The following is a 16,001-nucleotide window of genomic DNA, read 5'->3' as shown; positions in this document are numbered from 1 at the left end:
GGCGATATATCGCCTCCACTAGCATGTTTTCAAACACTTTTGAATTCTTTTCCTTTCAGCCATTCAAACTCCTTCAACAGTCCAGCATCTTTTGAACAAGTCTTCAGCCTCTGCTGAACGATTATTCAAATGATTATCACCTAAAAAGCCATTATTTTTATTCAAGTAAAATCAAGATACTTTCATTCCCAAACTCTATAAATAGGACCTAGTACCCAGCCATTATTCACCTTTTACTCTAAGTTCAGAAGTTGCAAGTGTTAGGAGAGTGTGAGAGTTAAACACCTGAGTTTGGGAAATCATAAGCTTAAACATCATAAGCTTATCAAACACTTTGGGAAGTGAGGTTCTTTAGTATTTCGGTTGTGGTTAAATTGGTCTTGCAAAACTTTGAGGTAAACCCGAAACTCTATTTCATTGTTTCATGTTATGTTTCCCTTCTCTTAGTCTTCTACTCAGTCCCCTAACCTCATTCTTATTGTGGTTAGGGAATCCAAGTTCTTAAGCACATAAGTTGTGGTAAGCATATTTCTCAATGGTTTAGTCTTCCTATTCATTTTTCATTTCTTCTTCTTCATAAGACTCACTCTTTCTCATATGGTTTTAGGAGTTTTCCAAAAGTCCCAACTCAGTCCATCATATCCCGGTAACTTTGGTAAGGAAAATAGGATAGAATCTATATGTGTATTGTTTATGTGTTATGTTATGAAATATGATATGTTATGAATACGTTATGAATGTGTATGTTTGTAGGCTTGGGCTTATGCCCTATTTGACTAACAAGACCCCAAAAAGATTATGGGCATATGCCTACTTAGCTAGTAGGACCCCACTAATCTCATGGGCATAAGCTTGTTTAGTCTATGGGACCCCAAGTAATAATGGCCATTATAATAAGTGTATGTATTAAGTGTTATGATATGTCTATACGTTTATTATGAAATTTATGTGTATGACTATGTGTTAGATTTTCCTTACTGGGCATTAGGCTCATTCCTTTCTGTTTTATGTGCAGGAAAATAGCTTTAAGAGGCGGTAAGATTCGTGGACGCTTAGAGGATGTGTATCGATGGTGAATGGAGTCAAGGAGCCGAGCGTTATTCGATTCGAGGATGTAGTCTTGTTTTACTTTTTATGGTGTTACATGTATTTTCCGCATTTTCTATGTAACTCTTTTCACTTAAGTTATTTTTGTTTTAAAGACAATGGGTACCCATATCCTACTTAATTTTATGAAAGTAACCTTTGTTTCTACAAGTTTATAATAAATTATGGTATTTTCGCAAATGTATGTTTTAGTAAGAATTTGTATGTATAGTTCGATAATGGTCCAAGAGTCTAGATTAGTGGGTCATTACAGGTAGCCAGGTACACCGAACACGTACACATCGCTTCACGCTCTCCGTACTCATGGTTGGTCGACCTTTCTTTTGCCCTTACCTGCACCATAGATCACCCGTGAGCCGAAGCCCCGCAAGAATACTCAACATAAAACAATCAACATATGCATATCTATCAATCAACATATAACCTAGTAGCCAACATGCTAAACACATAGTGGCCACGCCGTCCCAGGCGCTTTACCAAGCCCTGGGTTCGCGGTCTGCACCGTGAGGATGACTCAAGCATCCGAGATGGGTATCACCCTAACGGCTTGCACTCCGCATGCTCAATGTTGCTCTCGACCCATTGCCATACTCGGCCTTGCACTCCACATTCTTAATGCCATTCCTGGCCCCTTGCTGTACCCGACTTCTTGCCGTTCTCGGCCTTCGCCGTTCCCAGCCTTCGCCGTTCATTCACAAGTATGCAATACATAGCATATAATCAACAAATACTTAAACAAATACAAAATAGAAATAAAATGGCAATGCCCTGCAATTCAACCACATAGGGCCATGCCCTGCAATACAAACTATAAGGTCGCGCCCTACTCTACGGGTACAACAGTTTTCTTACTTGTGTCCCAAGCTTCCCGATCACCGAAATTCCGAGCACAACCCTCTAGTCTGAGCCTCACTGAAAACCTAGTCACAACACATTGATAAAAGCTATCCATTAAATTACTTTAGGTTATAATTCTAGTCTTCGGGACCTTGGATTCTGCCAATCCGGGTGGTAAAATCCTTCTCGAGCCCTAACTTTTGGGTTCCCAAGCCAAGAACCTACAAACAACCAACACTTTGAATTAGGGACGCGACCCTGCCTGTAACGACCCAAAGTCACTAATATGGCTTAAGGGTCTTGATTAATGTGCCGGGAGGGCATAATTGGTTTATGTGTGAATTTATTAATTTAATGTGTGATTATATAATAAGCATGCTTGTATGGTTATATGAATGTAAATGTGATTATATGTTATATTTGTGAGAACCACATTATTATGTGGATAAATCTGCAGCATGCGATTTGAGGCAATCCTAGGGAGCTAGTTAGCAGGAAAGTCACAACAGGGCTTAATACTTGACTTAGGGCAAGTCAAGGGGTATTTCAGGTATTATGGTTATTTAGGTTATCGGGTTATGGAAATAAATAATTGGAGATATATTTGAGGTTAGGAAGCTTAGGTGGGAATACTGGGAAATTTTACCATTTTTCCCTCGGGGACATTTCCGGTACCCCGAGCCTCGGGATTGACTTAATTGCCTAAGAATAGACTAAGTAAAACACAGAATTCGGTGGAACATTAGGAACCGACCTTCCCTCCTCTTCTCTTCTTTTCTCTCAAGGGAAACCACTAGAACTTAAGGAAAATTCAACTGGAATTCAGTGGATTGAGCTTAAGTCAGGATTAATCTAGTGTTCAGCTAAGGAGTTCAACCAGAATTAAGGTAAGTCATAAGCTTTATGCATGGTGATTAAATTCTGTGTCTATGGCTGGGTTTTGAGGTGTTTATGGATTTTGACATTGAAGGACTGAATTGAAGCTTGGAACGTGGGAGTTAGCTCAAAAATCTTTTAGAAAGTTGGTTCATCAGAGAAGGTAAGCTTCAATTCATGATTTAGTGTTTGAATTCTGAGTTTATATGACTGATTTTAGTGTTCTTGAGTATGTGAGTTTCAGAAATTGAAAAGGTGTTTTGATGAGTTTTTAGCTTAGGTTTTTGCTGGCTTGTGCTTCTGAAATCATGCAGGAATGTTTGTGATAACTGTGGTATCTTATTGGGATGGTTTTGGATGGTTTTGAGTGAGGTTTGAGAGTTAAAAATGGAGGTTTTTCTGGGTTCGAAGGGGTCGGGCCGCGGCCCTCTGAGGCTGATGAATGCTGAGGAAGGAGGGTAGGCCGTGACATGGGGCTTGTAGGGCCGTGGCCCGTGTCTGGTTCTGAGCGTGGATGGGCTCTGTTTGGGGGCCATGCCGCGAAACAGGAGGCTTGAGCCGCAACCCTTAAGGAAATTTGGGTTTTTGGGATTTTAAGCATGGGAATTTAACCTAGGGTGCTCGGGATCGAATCTACTACCGTGCTTGGTAAATGTCGATGTTCCGGAGACTGGAACCTTATCTAGAAGCCCTTTTACAATTATTAATAGTATCCCTTATCTTGGTTGTGACTAGGTATAAGCTAGGGGCTCGGGAAACGGATCGTGCTCAAGAGGCATCTCGCGTAACCAGTACACTTGGAAACTAAAGGTAAGAAAACGGCACCCGGTTGTGAATTTGTAATGGGACTAAGGGTTCCCTATCTTGTATGTTTCATTAAGGGTGGTATTATACCATGTGAATAGTAGACAAATGGCGTAAGAGTGCCAGAGTTTACATTGGCGCACAGGGCGCGGCTCAGCCATTGGTAGCTGAGGATAACTTATTATTCACTGAGCTCGGTTTAAGCGGACCGGAGTCAGTGGGATTAAACAGAGGGTGCGACCTAAGGGAGTCGACCCTAATTATCATTTGATTTATTATCTTTATTGATTGATGAATTTGTTGTGTTGATTAGCTGAGTGTTGGTTTGTTGATTCTCTGATTATGTCTGTGAATTATATGACCCACGTGGTATGTTAAGTATATGAACATGCACTAAAGATTATTCAACTATTATCATTGTTTGCACTATAATGTTATGTTTTCTTGTTGGCCCTTGGCTCACGAGTGCTACGTGGTGCAGGTAAAGGCAAGAGAAAACTGGATCAGCCCTGAATCGGAGAGCTCTAAAGGCGAAATGTACTTGAACAGCTACTCAACCGCCACAATTGAGGGGAGACAGGAACAAGAGGACCACAAATGTCTATTTTGCCTTAGAGTGGCTAGTGGTTGTTTGAACTCTGGAAATTTTGTAAACTAAATTTTTAAACGTTGTTTCTTTTGGGATCCCTTGTGTAAAATGTTGATTATATGAAAAGTATCTTTCGAGACTCAAACCTTTTAACCCTAGCGCATTAATGATTTTAGCAACACATTTTTAGTTAAACGACTTGATTAGCAAGTCCTGCACCTTTATAAGTACACAGTGTAACGGTCTTGGTTATCCAGGGTGTTACACTGCCCCTTAAGGGCCACGACATGCCCCAAAACAAAGGCAAAATGCCTCCCTGCTGGGAAGACACAGGCCCCGACATACTCTTCCTAGGGCAGCGGCGTGCCTCAAGAACAGAGGCCTCCCCAGGCCTTCACACACACAAGGGCCGCGACATTACCAGCCTTGGGTCGTGCCTCGAACCCCCAAACCAAGAAAACCTCCATTTTTCCTGCATTTTCCTAGAGCCTAAACATTAATTCTCATATTCAAACATCAATTAAACCCATAATTAAGTTTGGATTCTTCATCTACGCGTCCTGGGCATCACATCCACCTGAGAACAGCTCCCTAATCCTTACTAACACCATAATGAAAATTCAAACATAGCTAACCAAACCAAACCTCAAGCAAGCTTGAGTTCTCAAGAAAACCAACAGAAATCAACAGCTTAATTCAATTTAAAACCTTCCCTCTACACTTAAGTCAGTTCCTAAACTGATTCCCTAAGCTTTAAGCTTCCCAATCCTCAAAGAACTCACTCAAAATCCTCCAACTAATCCAAAGCCTTCAAACACCAAGAAGAGAAAGGAGAACCGAAGGAGAGAGAGAGAGACTTGAGAGTTCTATGCCATATCTTCTTCTGAGTTCCAGTGATTTCCTAAGCCTCTAAGTGTATATCCCTTCCCAAATGACCAAACTGTCCCTTGAACTTATCCGCAACTCTTAAGTAACCCAAGGGCAATTTAGTCATTTACCAAATCACATTAAGTCCCTGAGTATTCCTATAAATTCCCTTTTAACCCCAACATGTCCAAATGATTCCCAAACTACTACCCGTTACTCGATAATTCCCGAGCACATATTATATCCCCAAAATACCCCCAAGCTCCTCCCGAGCTGGGCATTTGACCCCGTTGTGACTTTCTAGCTAAACAGCTCCCTAGGACTGTCTCAAATCATGCATCACAAATATATCACCACTCACACATGGCACCATTCACAATATACGCAAATATTGCATTTATGGCCCTTAGCGGGCTAAAATTACAAGCATGCCCCTAACAGCCAAAAGGGACCCACATGCATATTTAATTCACCTAAACATGCATTTCTAATCACATACTCATCAAATTCACAAATTAACATAATAAATCAGTTATTGCCCTCCAGACACGCTAATCAAGGCCGTAAGCCTTATTAGCAAATTTGAGACACTACACAAATCGTAATGATAATATGAGTTATACTCAACATGAGGGAGGTCCGTCTATCGTGCGTGACAATGGGAATGTACCACCTAACTAAGCTCGAACATGGAGGAAAAATAACCCATCAAACATGTACAATAAGATGGGAACTGGTGAACGACTCCCAACTAACCTAGAGCCCAAAGACCCAATTCTCAAGCAACTGGCCTTAATGGATGAGCAAATGAAGAAGCTCTTATCTGAAAAAGGGATTGATGATTGTGACTCCGATGAAGAGCTCAAACCTTTCACCCCGAACATTGCAACAACTGCGTATCCTATTGGCTTCAGGATGTCGAGCATGCTAACATGTGATGGAAACGCAGATCCATCCGACAACCTCGAGATGTTCAATATGTTGATGATGGCCCACAATGTTGGGTTTGACCTAAGATGTATTTTGTTCCCCACAACTCTGACCGGACCTGCCATACAGTGGTTCAAAAAGTACAAAAAACATTCAATAAGCTCTTGGAAGAAGTTACCTTCTGAGTTCAAGAAAGCCTTTTGAGCATCAAAGGAAACTCGCGTAGACGCCAACTCATTCGCCAACATAAAACAGCAGCCTGGTGAGTCCTTGAAAGCATATCTGTAGCGCCCTAGATAACCAAGACCGTTACACTGTGTTTGAAGTAGTACAAGACTTGCTAATCAAGTCATTTGAATCAAAATGTGTAACTAATGTCATAAACAAATTAGGTTAAAAAGAATTTTGGTTATAAACAATTAAATTTTACTAAAATACATGTTTGATACATGGGATCTCAAAACAGGGTTTAAAATAACGTAAATACAAAATTCTCACTAATAAATAAATAACCAAGCCACTCTAATGACAAAATTTATGATTTAGGTTCCTGTCCCTGTACAATCCCTCGACCGTGGTGGCCGAGCAGCTGACAATGTACATCTTGCCCCCAGAGCTCTCCAACCCATGGCCAACTAGCATTACCTGCACCACGTAGCACCCGTGAGCCAAGGCCCAGCAAGAAAACATAACATAACAGTAATAGCAGCTAAACAGTTCGTTGAGCATAATCCAAATAATTACAAGGCATTAATCAGTTACTAGCAAATCATAAAATACACTCAAAGCAGCACACCGGTCAATAACCAATAATTCAACTCCAGACACTCTTCAAGTCACACACCATAATCAACAATAGAATCTATGTCAAGCAATAACTAGGGTTAATGCCCGTGGCCGCACTCTCTGTTTAATTCACTGTTTTTGGCTCCCTTAGGCCAAGCCCAGTGACATACCCACTGACTCCGGCCAGCTTAACCGAGCTCAGTGATTAATAAGCTGTCCTCGGATACCAGTGTCCGAGCCGCGCCATGTGTGCAAGTATTGATTTCTGCACCCTTAGGCCGCTTATCACATGTCCCAGTGGCATAATACCACCTCATGACATTCATATAATTATAGAGAACTCTTAGTCCCAACATATTCACATAGCAACACAATAAAATATAGGGAACACTTAGTCCCATCCTATCCACCTACAGAGGTGCAGTTTTCTTACCTTAATTCCAAGTGTCTTGATTAGAAAGGACGACCCCCGAGCACGATCCATTTCCCGAGCCCTAACTTATCACCTAGTCACAACCAAGATAATGGATTTCATTAATATTCAAATATAGGTTTTCGTGCACAAAACCAGCTTCCGGGAAATCGAATCCCACCAAGCACGGTGGTGAGATTGATCACGAGCACCCTAGACTCGATCCCCGTACTTTAAAACCTTGAATGCCCAAGTATGCATCTAAGGGCTGCGGCCCTTAAAGCTTAGTCGCGGCCCTGCCCTCAAAACAGAACCAAGGCCCTCCCTGAGAGAAGACACGCGCCGCGGCCCTTGCTTGGGCGCTGCGGCGCTTGCTCCTGGCCGAGCCTCCCTGGCTCATCTTCAACCTAGGGCCGCAGCGCTCTAGAACAGAGCCGCGACCCTTCCCTTCGAACCCAGAATTTCCCCCATTTCTAACATCCAAACCCATTTTAAACAATCTTAATAACACAACTCAATTATCCCAACACTCTAGCATGCTTCCAACAGTAAAACCCAGTAGAGATCTAGGCTAAAAACCCCTCAACACATCATTTTTATTTATGAAACTCTCACACCCAAGAACTTCAAAACCAGCCAGAAAATCTCAGAAATTCAAACATTAAAACCTTAATTTCAAACTCACCTTTGCTGCAGAATCAATCCCCCAAGTAAAACTGAGCTAACTCCCAAGCTCCAAGCCTCAATTCAACCCTTAAATGTCAAAATCCACAATCTCTTCAAAACCCAACATAATCACAGAATTTAACCATCAGGAACAAACTTATAGCTTACTTTTTCTCTTGCTGGAATCCTCAGCTAATCCCTGAGTTAAGCTCCTAAATCATAGCTTCAAATTCTCTGAATTTCAATCAAATTCCCCTTAATTTTTCATAGTTCTTCTTGAGAGAAAGAGAAAAGGAAGAAGACAAGAGGGAAGGCTGAGGCTAAGTCGGTTTCTCTAAGTTTCCAAATCATTCCTTTGTTTTGTATTATTAACTTAAGTTTTAAGGTTACCTCAAGGCTCAGGGTACCAAAAATGTCCCCGAGGGCAAAAATGGTAAAATCCACCAGTATTCCCACCTAGACTTCCTAACCTCAAATATATTTCTCCATATATTTATTTCCATAACCCGGTAGTCTAAATAACTACTCGATACCTAAAATACCCCTGACTTATCCAAAGTCAAGTATCGGGTCCCGTTGTGACTTTTCCCGCTACCTGCTCCCTAAGATTGCCTGGTGCCGAAAGTTACAAATACACACACATGTACACGCATATATATTTGTCTATCTATCCACATAATAATGTGGTCTCAACAACTTATCACACACACAATCACGTTTACACCCTAACGGGCCAAAATTACAATTATGCCCTTACCAGCCAAACAGGGCCCACATACTTATCCAATACCCATATTCATGCTTTCTTACCATTAGTTCTCTTAACCTCCAATTATGCCCTCCCGGCACACTAATCAAGGCCCTTAAGCCTTACTAGTAATTTTGGGTCGTTACAATATCTGAGCAGATTCGCCAATGTTGTAGCATGAGCTAGAGACGTTGATAAACTTGGAGGCGATCTATGGCAGGAACTATAATAAGAAGGGGTTAAAAGTGGAGATGAGTTCTTGGCTCGAGCTCAAGAGCGGATAAACTTTGAGGTGGCATGATCTTTTGTCGCAAGATCCAGCCAGGTCCATATTCAATTCGCTGGAGCGGTTATAGGCGGTGGAGCTATGGCTCAACCTGTTACCAAGAATAACTAAGCGGGAAACAATAAGAGGAAGGGGAATCGTGAGGGCGACCAGAAAACACAAAGAAAAACAAGTCCGGGAAAAACTTCAAGCCCATTTATGCCTCGTACACTGACTTGAAGGATACACGGGAACATAACTTCCTGGCAAACTCTAATCACCTTCTGTGGAAGAAACTAGAACCATTAAGGCATCAGAGGGTGAAGAGAGATCTCTCAAACACTACTACAAAAATGTTTTTTAGGACTAGCATTGCGAGTTCTCTATTTGAAAGTCTTAAGAACTGAGGTTTTTTAGGACTCGCAATGCGAGTTCTAAAAGAATGTTTTTAAGACTTGCGTTGCGAGTCCTAAAAAATCGGGTTAAGTGCCTTCAAGTAATTTTGCGAGTCCTAAAAGATCTCGTTGAGTGTCTTTTAAAAATATTTTTAGGACCCGCTTTGCATGCCCTTAAAAGTAATTTTAAAAAAAAAAAAATGCAGCTACAATTTTCATTTTGATTTAAAAAAAATATATCCCTTTGAAAGTAAAAAATGTATTATATATGTTAGATTTCTAAAATTTTCAAAAGAAAATACAACAAAATATTTTTTTATTAATTACTCAAAATATAATTTCAATATTTAGTCTACTCAGCTTACAAAATCATATTACATGATAGTTTATACTACAGTCAAATTCTATCGTCACAAAATATTAAACAATAAATGTATACAAAGTTAGTGAACTATATTTTTTATTGTAAAAACTTCAACTACCAATGTTGTCTAGTATTGGGCCAAAGAAATGCATCTCAATATAGACCTGGACATTATAAAAAAGTTATTTAATTATTAGGTTCATCAAACTTTTCAAAAGTTTGCTTAAAAACAATCAATCCATTGCAAGCTGATAATTAATATTAGAATATTGTATTTATAAAAAAATATATACCTTTAGAAAATAAGCACGTCCAAAAGATCAAGGAAATTTGGGATAAGAAATAATTATCGTCAAAGAATTAATTAGAGAACAGTGGTAAGAACGTAAAGAATAATGATCACCAAAGCAAAAGAGTACAATAAACTAAAAAATTAATAAAAAGCTTCTCCAATGGAAATAAAAACTTCTTAAAATGTTGACCACTAGAAATAAAAAAACAATCCACACATACTTTTATTATATTAAGTTACCACACTTATTCGATGTACTCCCAAAAAATAAAATATCTCACACGATAAAGACCAAACTCATACATTGCAAACGAAAAGAATTATAAAACTCAATATAATGCTCTCCCCTACTTTTGTTCTTCACAAACTGAACTATAAGAGACAACAAAAACATTTGAGCAACCAGAGAAGTAAGAAGTTTAATAGTCATAATAAATATAAATTATATAACTTAAACTTGTTCTCAGTGTTACATAAAGACATTGCTATATATTATATTACATTCAAAATAATAAAATAAATATGTAACAATCGAACATATATGATAAAAGAAAACCCTTCAAACACTTTCCTGAAGAAGCTTTTGCCTCCATTATAGATCCAACAAGCAATCAATATATCTTTCAAAAAGCATGCATTAAAGACTAAAAAAAATGTGCATGGTTCTTAATTAAATACAAAGTTAGTAGTTGTTATAACTGTTACTTGTAAATTGCATGATGCAAAAATAACTTTTAAGTAGTTTCGACGAAACATATTAAACACAAAAGGAAGAAAAAGATGGGCAAACGTGTTAGAATATCAGTTTCTACAACATTGGACCCCACACAAATGATGGTGGTTATAAAACATGCTTAAATGTGTCTCAAGCCTTTAGATTTTGGAGCCTAATGATTATAGGATAAAACTTTGGACTTTCATCAAACATGTGCTATGCAAGAAAATTGTAGAACATGCATAAATTACTATAATGATATAATCACACAACATAATCTGACTGAGTAAACCACAACATCAATTCACAGAAATATATTACATGAAAATTTAACAAAAAAATAGGTTACAAAAATAACATAGTAAAGTACACATCTTGCACTGAAAATAGAAGAAAAAGAGAAAAGCCAAACATATTAAAATACACATCTTGCACTGAAAATAGAAGAAAAAGAGAAAAGCCAACATGTCACCATCTATAGAAAATCGGACAGCATATCCCCAAATTTACTAGCCTAGCCATCTATCACATTCAACACCAACATGTCAAACAAATCAAACAACACACAAGTTTTCATCCATATATCACCGCAGCACACAAAATTCTTAGAACCTACTTCACTAAGACATGCAAGTTCGCAATCTTCCGTTATCACCGCAGCACATAGAATTCTCATAACATACTTCACTACGGATGAATTTCTATAATAACCGCTTTTTCTTAGCAAAGAAGGCAAATAATTCTCTACCTAAAACAGAGAACATGGATGGTCATCAGGATGTGATAATTTCCATTGGTCATCAGGATGTGATCATTTTGATTTAAAGGTATTACCCTGATCCTTCAATGAAGATGATAAGAAACTGGCCAGGTTATTGTTTCCTAAGCTAGCATCAACCCATCACAGATAATCATCACTAACAACCAAATATATATATATATATGTATGCATGTATGTGTGTACGTGTTTGGATATAGACATTCAATAATTCACGCCATTGTTCCAAATCTTCTTAATTAATGACAGTCAATACTCCTGTCATTATTTTACTAAACGATAATCAACTTCCACATTCTCAAGTCTTCGTATCATAGCGCATTAACTTCCACATGCAATAAATCTATGTCTACACAGTATAAACACAGAGGGAAAAAAACTGACCTTAACGGTAAGCTCTACTATTGAAATGACATCTTGGAACAACCTTCTCCGAAGGCCATTCAATAATAGAGCCAACAGCTTCTTAAAATTTTAAGAAAAACAATTTTAAGACTAGAGTTGAATGTTGTACGGAGTTTTTGGCCTAAATAGAAGTACTTTGACAACATATACATATTTGAGTTATTGACTTCCTTATTTCAAATAACTAGTTGTTTTTGTTTTTAATTTTAGAAGTTTTATGATATTTCTAATACATTTATAATGATAGTAACACCCTTTCATCTTTTCATTAATCAATAACACCCTTTCATAGTAAATATACACACAAGGTTGAAATAAACTTAGTGCATTACAAATATACACCCTTTCATAAGATTTGAACAATAGATACATACATATGTTTAAATACCAAATCAGAACACTTCATGTTTAACCTCAAAAATTATTTGTATATAATCAATTATTTCTAGCTAAATTTTCTGATTTGACCCCGTCAAAGCAGGGGAACGAAATATATTGACTAAGAAAACCAGTAACACACCAAACTATCCTTCAACACATAGAAAAACGAAACTATCAAAGCAAAATGACACCAAAAATGATGTCCAAAGTTGGTAATAAGAGCCTATATATCTTCCTTTTTGAAACCTTTCTTCTGTGAGAAAGGACAAGAAGAAAACTAACATATATAAAACAAGAAGTACAAAAGGCTATGCTATGTGTATGCCAACACGCAATAAGTACATTCATACAAGTATATGTTATAATTAAATCAATCAAACAAACAAACACAATTCAATTATAGGATAATCATAGACAAGTCTACATAAAATCAAAAAACATTTTCCCTACACTAGCAACCAACCATCAGCCAATATCAATTCAAACAACACACAAGTTTTCTTCCTTATCTCCGCAGCACACAAATTTCTCAGATCCTATTTCACTAAAACACACAAGTTCTCAACCTTCCATTATCACCGCATCACACAATAATAATCCCAGAACCTACTACACTATGGATGAATATTTAAGATATTCAAACTCCTCTAACATTTGCATAGTATTAAAATAAAAGTTAGAGACATACCTCTTGCAAACTGTTGCCAAAAAAGTTTCTTTGAAGTTCGTCTCAGCACATAAATACCTTTACAATGTAATAAGATATAACGAAATAGAGTCAAATCTTAATTAAATAATTAAATAATAATGGAAAGAGGGAAAAATAAAATATAACTAAGGTATGAATGGTAATATTAAAAGTTTATATACATTTTGTTTTTCCAATTGAAAGTTGATATAAAAATATGAATAATATTAACTTTACTTGTTGAACGTTGTTGAGTGTTTGACTTCTTTTTTATTCTTTGAGGAAAGTAGAGTATTTAACTTTCACACCTTAAAAAAAAAAAAATATGAGTTACTTAAAATCGATTCAATTAAATAAAAATATGAAAAACTTATTCAATTAATAAGTGACATATATATATGTATGAATAGTATTTAAAAATACATAAATGGCATTTGAATATATCATGCCACGTTTAGGCCCAGCTTGATAGAGTAACTTATTCAATAGTTAACACTAATTAATTCTGCTATTGTAAAAAGTATATAGCTGAAACATATATAAAAGTTTTATGTGCTTCCTAAATTATAATTTGAAAACAATGTAATAATATGTCTAGCTAGAGAATATACGAGACTAGCTATATATTAAACTGCACCAATAAAAAAGTAATGTCAAAGATTACCTTATAACAATAATTCTTGATATAATATAATGATAATCTTGTAGCTTGAATCTACCACAGCTATATTTATATATTAACTAATATTTAAAATGGCAGTATTCTGTTTTAGTATCTATTTATGTTTTATGACCGAGTACATATTAGTTATATCCCCTTTTCAAATATTGGCTAGCTTTTCTTCTTCTTACTATTAGTAAATTTAAACCATAGATTGGATCTCAGCCAACAATAATAAGCAAGTCACAACTCATAAAATGGTAGTTGGACCATATGAAGGCCATAAAACAACGGTAGTTGAACTTTGTTGAGTGTTTAACTTCTTTTTTCTTCTTTGAGGAAAGTAGATTATTTAACTTTCACACCTTAAAAAAAATATGAGTTACTTAAAATCGACTCAAGTAAATGAAAATATGAAAAACTAAAAATAAATTCAATACTATTGGTAACAAGAAAAGCCACTCAAGTAAATGATATGAAAGATCTTAAGCAAATCATACACTAACAATTACGTAGGATTTTGGATACAAAAGAAATACCTGGTCACAATGGTTGGAAAGTGTTTTTTAATTAATTGTGTAAGAAAGTATTAGATCAAATCTCATCAACAAAAAAATAAAAGACAAACCTGTGCACAAAAAGTAGCTTGAATTATTGAAAAAGCATGGTGGCGTCCAATCTCTGATTGTAGTCCAATATAAACCTGAAACAAGGAAGTCATTGCATGAAGATAATTAAATTACTATGTCCAATATAAATATTGATTCATCTATTAGAACGAGATATTAAAAAAATTGATAAACACATGAAAGTGTCTAAATACAATTTATGAAACAAATAGTGGGCAAGACTAAACTTTCAAAAAAACATTAAAAATTAAGTAACACCAATGAACATTTCATCGAACAAATTGCAGGCAACACTCATACATACACATATAAATATACATGTATATATTATAAAACATCATATAACTACCTTAGTTCCTATAATCATTTCATATCATTTTTAAAGGGGAGACAAATAAAAGTGAAAATAAATCTCTAACATGGTGACAATTTACGACCATTTATCTTCAATTGAGGAGACCAAAATTGAAAAACATTTGATCTTTGCGTAGAGAACTACTTGCCACTCTTGAAGCTGCGTGAATCCTATATAAATATAAAGTAATGGTAATTGCTTGAGTAGAAGCTCAAGAACGCAGAACCACAGCAAGCACAAACTCAGAAAACTGAATCTGAAAATCTATCAAAACAGAGGAGAATGAGAACATAGACACTGCAACTTGGGCAGCTAAGAATCTTCCATTTTACTGCTAGATTTGTACATATATTCATCATAGCCATACAATTGTTGTTATAAATCAATCAATCAAGAAAGAAGATCCAAGCACAAACAACGTCACCTTATCTTTCCGGATAAGCTTGCATCCTTCCAACGGACCAGCAGTAGAAAATACTTGCTGAAGATCAGTGTCAGTGACGTGTGGGTGGATGTTACCTACATACCTACAATTTCATAAATTTAACACATGAAAATGAAAGCCAAACTGAAATATATGGGAATTGGGGAAATGTCGATGATTTAAAAACTAGTGATTTTTAAAAAATAAGCAAAAAAGTTGTAAATGTATGAACTTGAGCATCCATGTTTGGTGGTTAGTTTAAGGAACCATACTTATTTTTTGAGTCTAAATAAACTAACTACTTCACAACAACACGCTCCTAGGAAGAACACCCATTTCCTAAATAAAAACATAAAAAAAAATAGAAAGAAAATGTCTATACAACACTCACACTGCGGCATTGACTTGAATCAAACCCAGGAGGCAGATTTCCACCATTTTCTCGGCTAACAAACACAACCCTGAACTCCCCTATTTCCAAAACTTCGTTTCAAAATTAAGATAAAAAAATGAGGATCAGATCGCAGGGAACTCAAATAAGATTCAACTTGAGATCAATCGAACTAAAAATGGATGATTAAACAGATTTGATGACTGATTCAAAGAGATTAAAGAAAGCGAAAGGAAAATCAGATATTATAATATTACCAATTATAATATATATATATATATATAAATAGCTACATATATACTTATATAAGGAAAGAAATAAAAAATAAATTAAAAACAAGACCAGTAAACAACCTGCCGGAAACGTGAGCAACCACCAGACCCCACACCGAGAAGCACGCCGCCATCGAGAGTGCTGGAGGCGAGAACCCGCGCTGTCGGCAAGACTGCTGGAGCCGAGAACTGTAACGCCCTAAACTCCAGGGACCATTACGGTGTGCCTTATAAACAGTGTTAAACTCGCTAATCGAGTCATTTGACCAAAATCGTGTAACTAAGTATGATTAGCGGTTTAGGGATTAAAAAATTTGGTTAAGATATAACGTTTCATTCAAACGTTTATTATATACATTGGAAT

At 36.6% G+C, this 16,001-nt stretch overlaps 1 protein-coding gene across 4 annotated transcripts in view; it reads right to left on the bottom strand.

Annotated features, from left to right (window-relative positions):
- LOC133834863 (oligouridylate-binding protein 1-like) overlaps window positions 1-15,619 on the bottom strand; it is a 30,080-nt gene extending 14,461 nt beyond the window's left edge. For 2 of the 4 annotated variants that reach the window (XM_062264633.1, XM_062264631.1), the window contains exons 1-4: window positions 15,366-15,619; window positions 14,975-15,077; window positions 14,195-14,269; window positions 12,906-12,962 (exon numbers count right to left, since the gene is read on the bottom strand). In XM_062264633.1, the coding sequence (XP_062120617.1) occupies window positions 12,948-12,962; window positions 14,195-14,269; window positions 14,975-15,077; window positions 15,366-15,412 (240 nt within the window). In that variant the 5' untranslated portion in view covers window positions 15,413-15,619 and the 3' untranslated portion in view covers window positions 12,906-12,947. Of the gene's footprint in view, window positions 1-5,459; window positions 6,656-9,581; window positions 9,811-12,905; window positions 12,963-14,194; window positions 14,270-14,974; window positions 15,078-15,365 lie in introns of those variants that run through there. The other 2 variants (XM_062264630.1, XM_062264634.1) reach the window with 2 other exon arrangements.
- Between the last annotated feature and the right edge of the window lie 382 nt (window positions 15,620-16,001).

This window comes from Humulus lupulus, chromosome 5 (genome assembly GCF_963169125.1).
Source record: "Humulus lupulus chromosome 5, drHumLupu1.1, whole genome shotgun sequence".
Lineage (NCBI taxonomy): Eukaryota > Viridiplantae > Streptophyta > Magnoliopsida > Rosales > Cannabaceae > Humulus > Humulus lupulus.
Note: the sequence above shows the minus strand (reverse complement) of the source record. Positions and strands in the feature narration are given on the sequence as shown.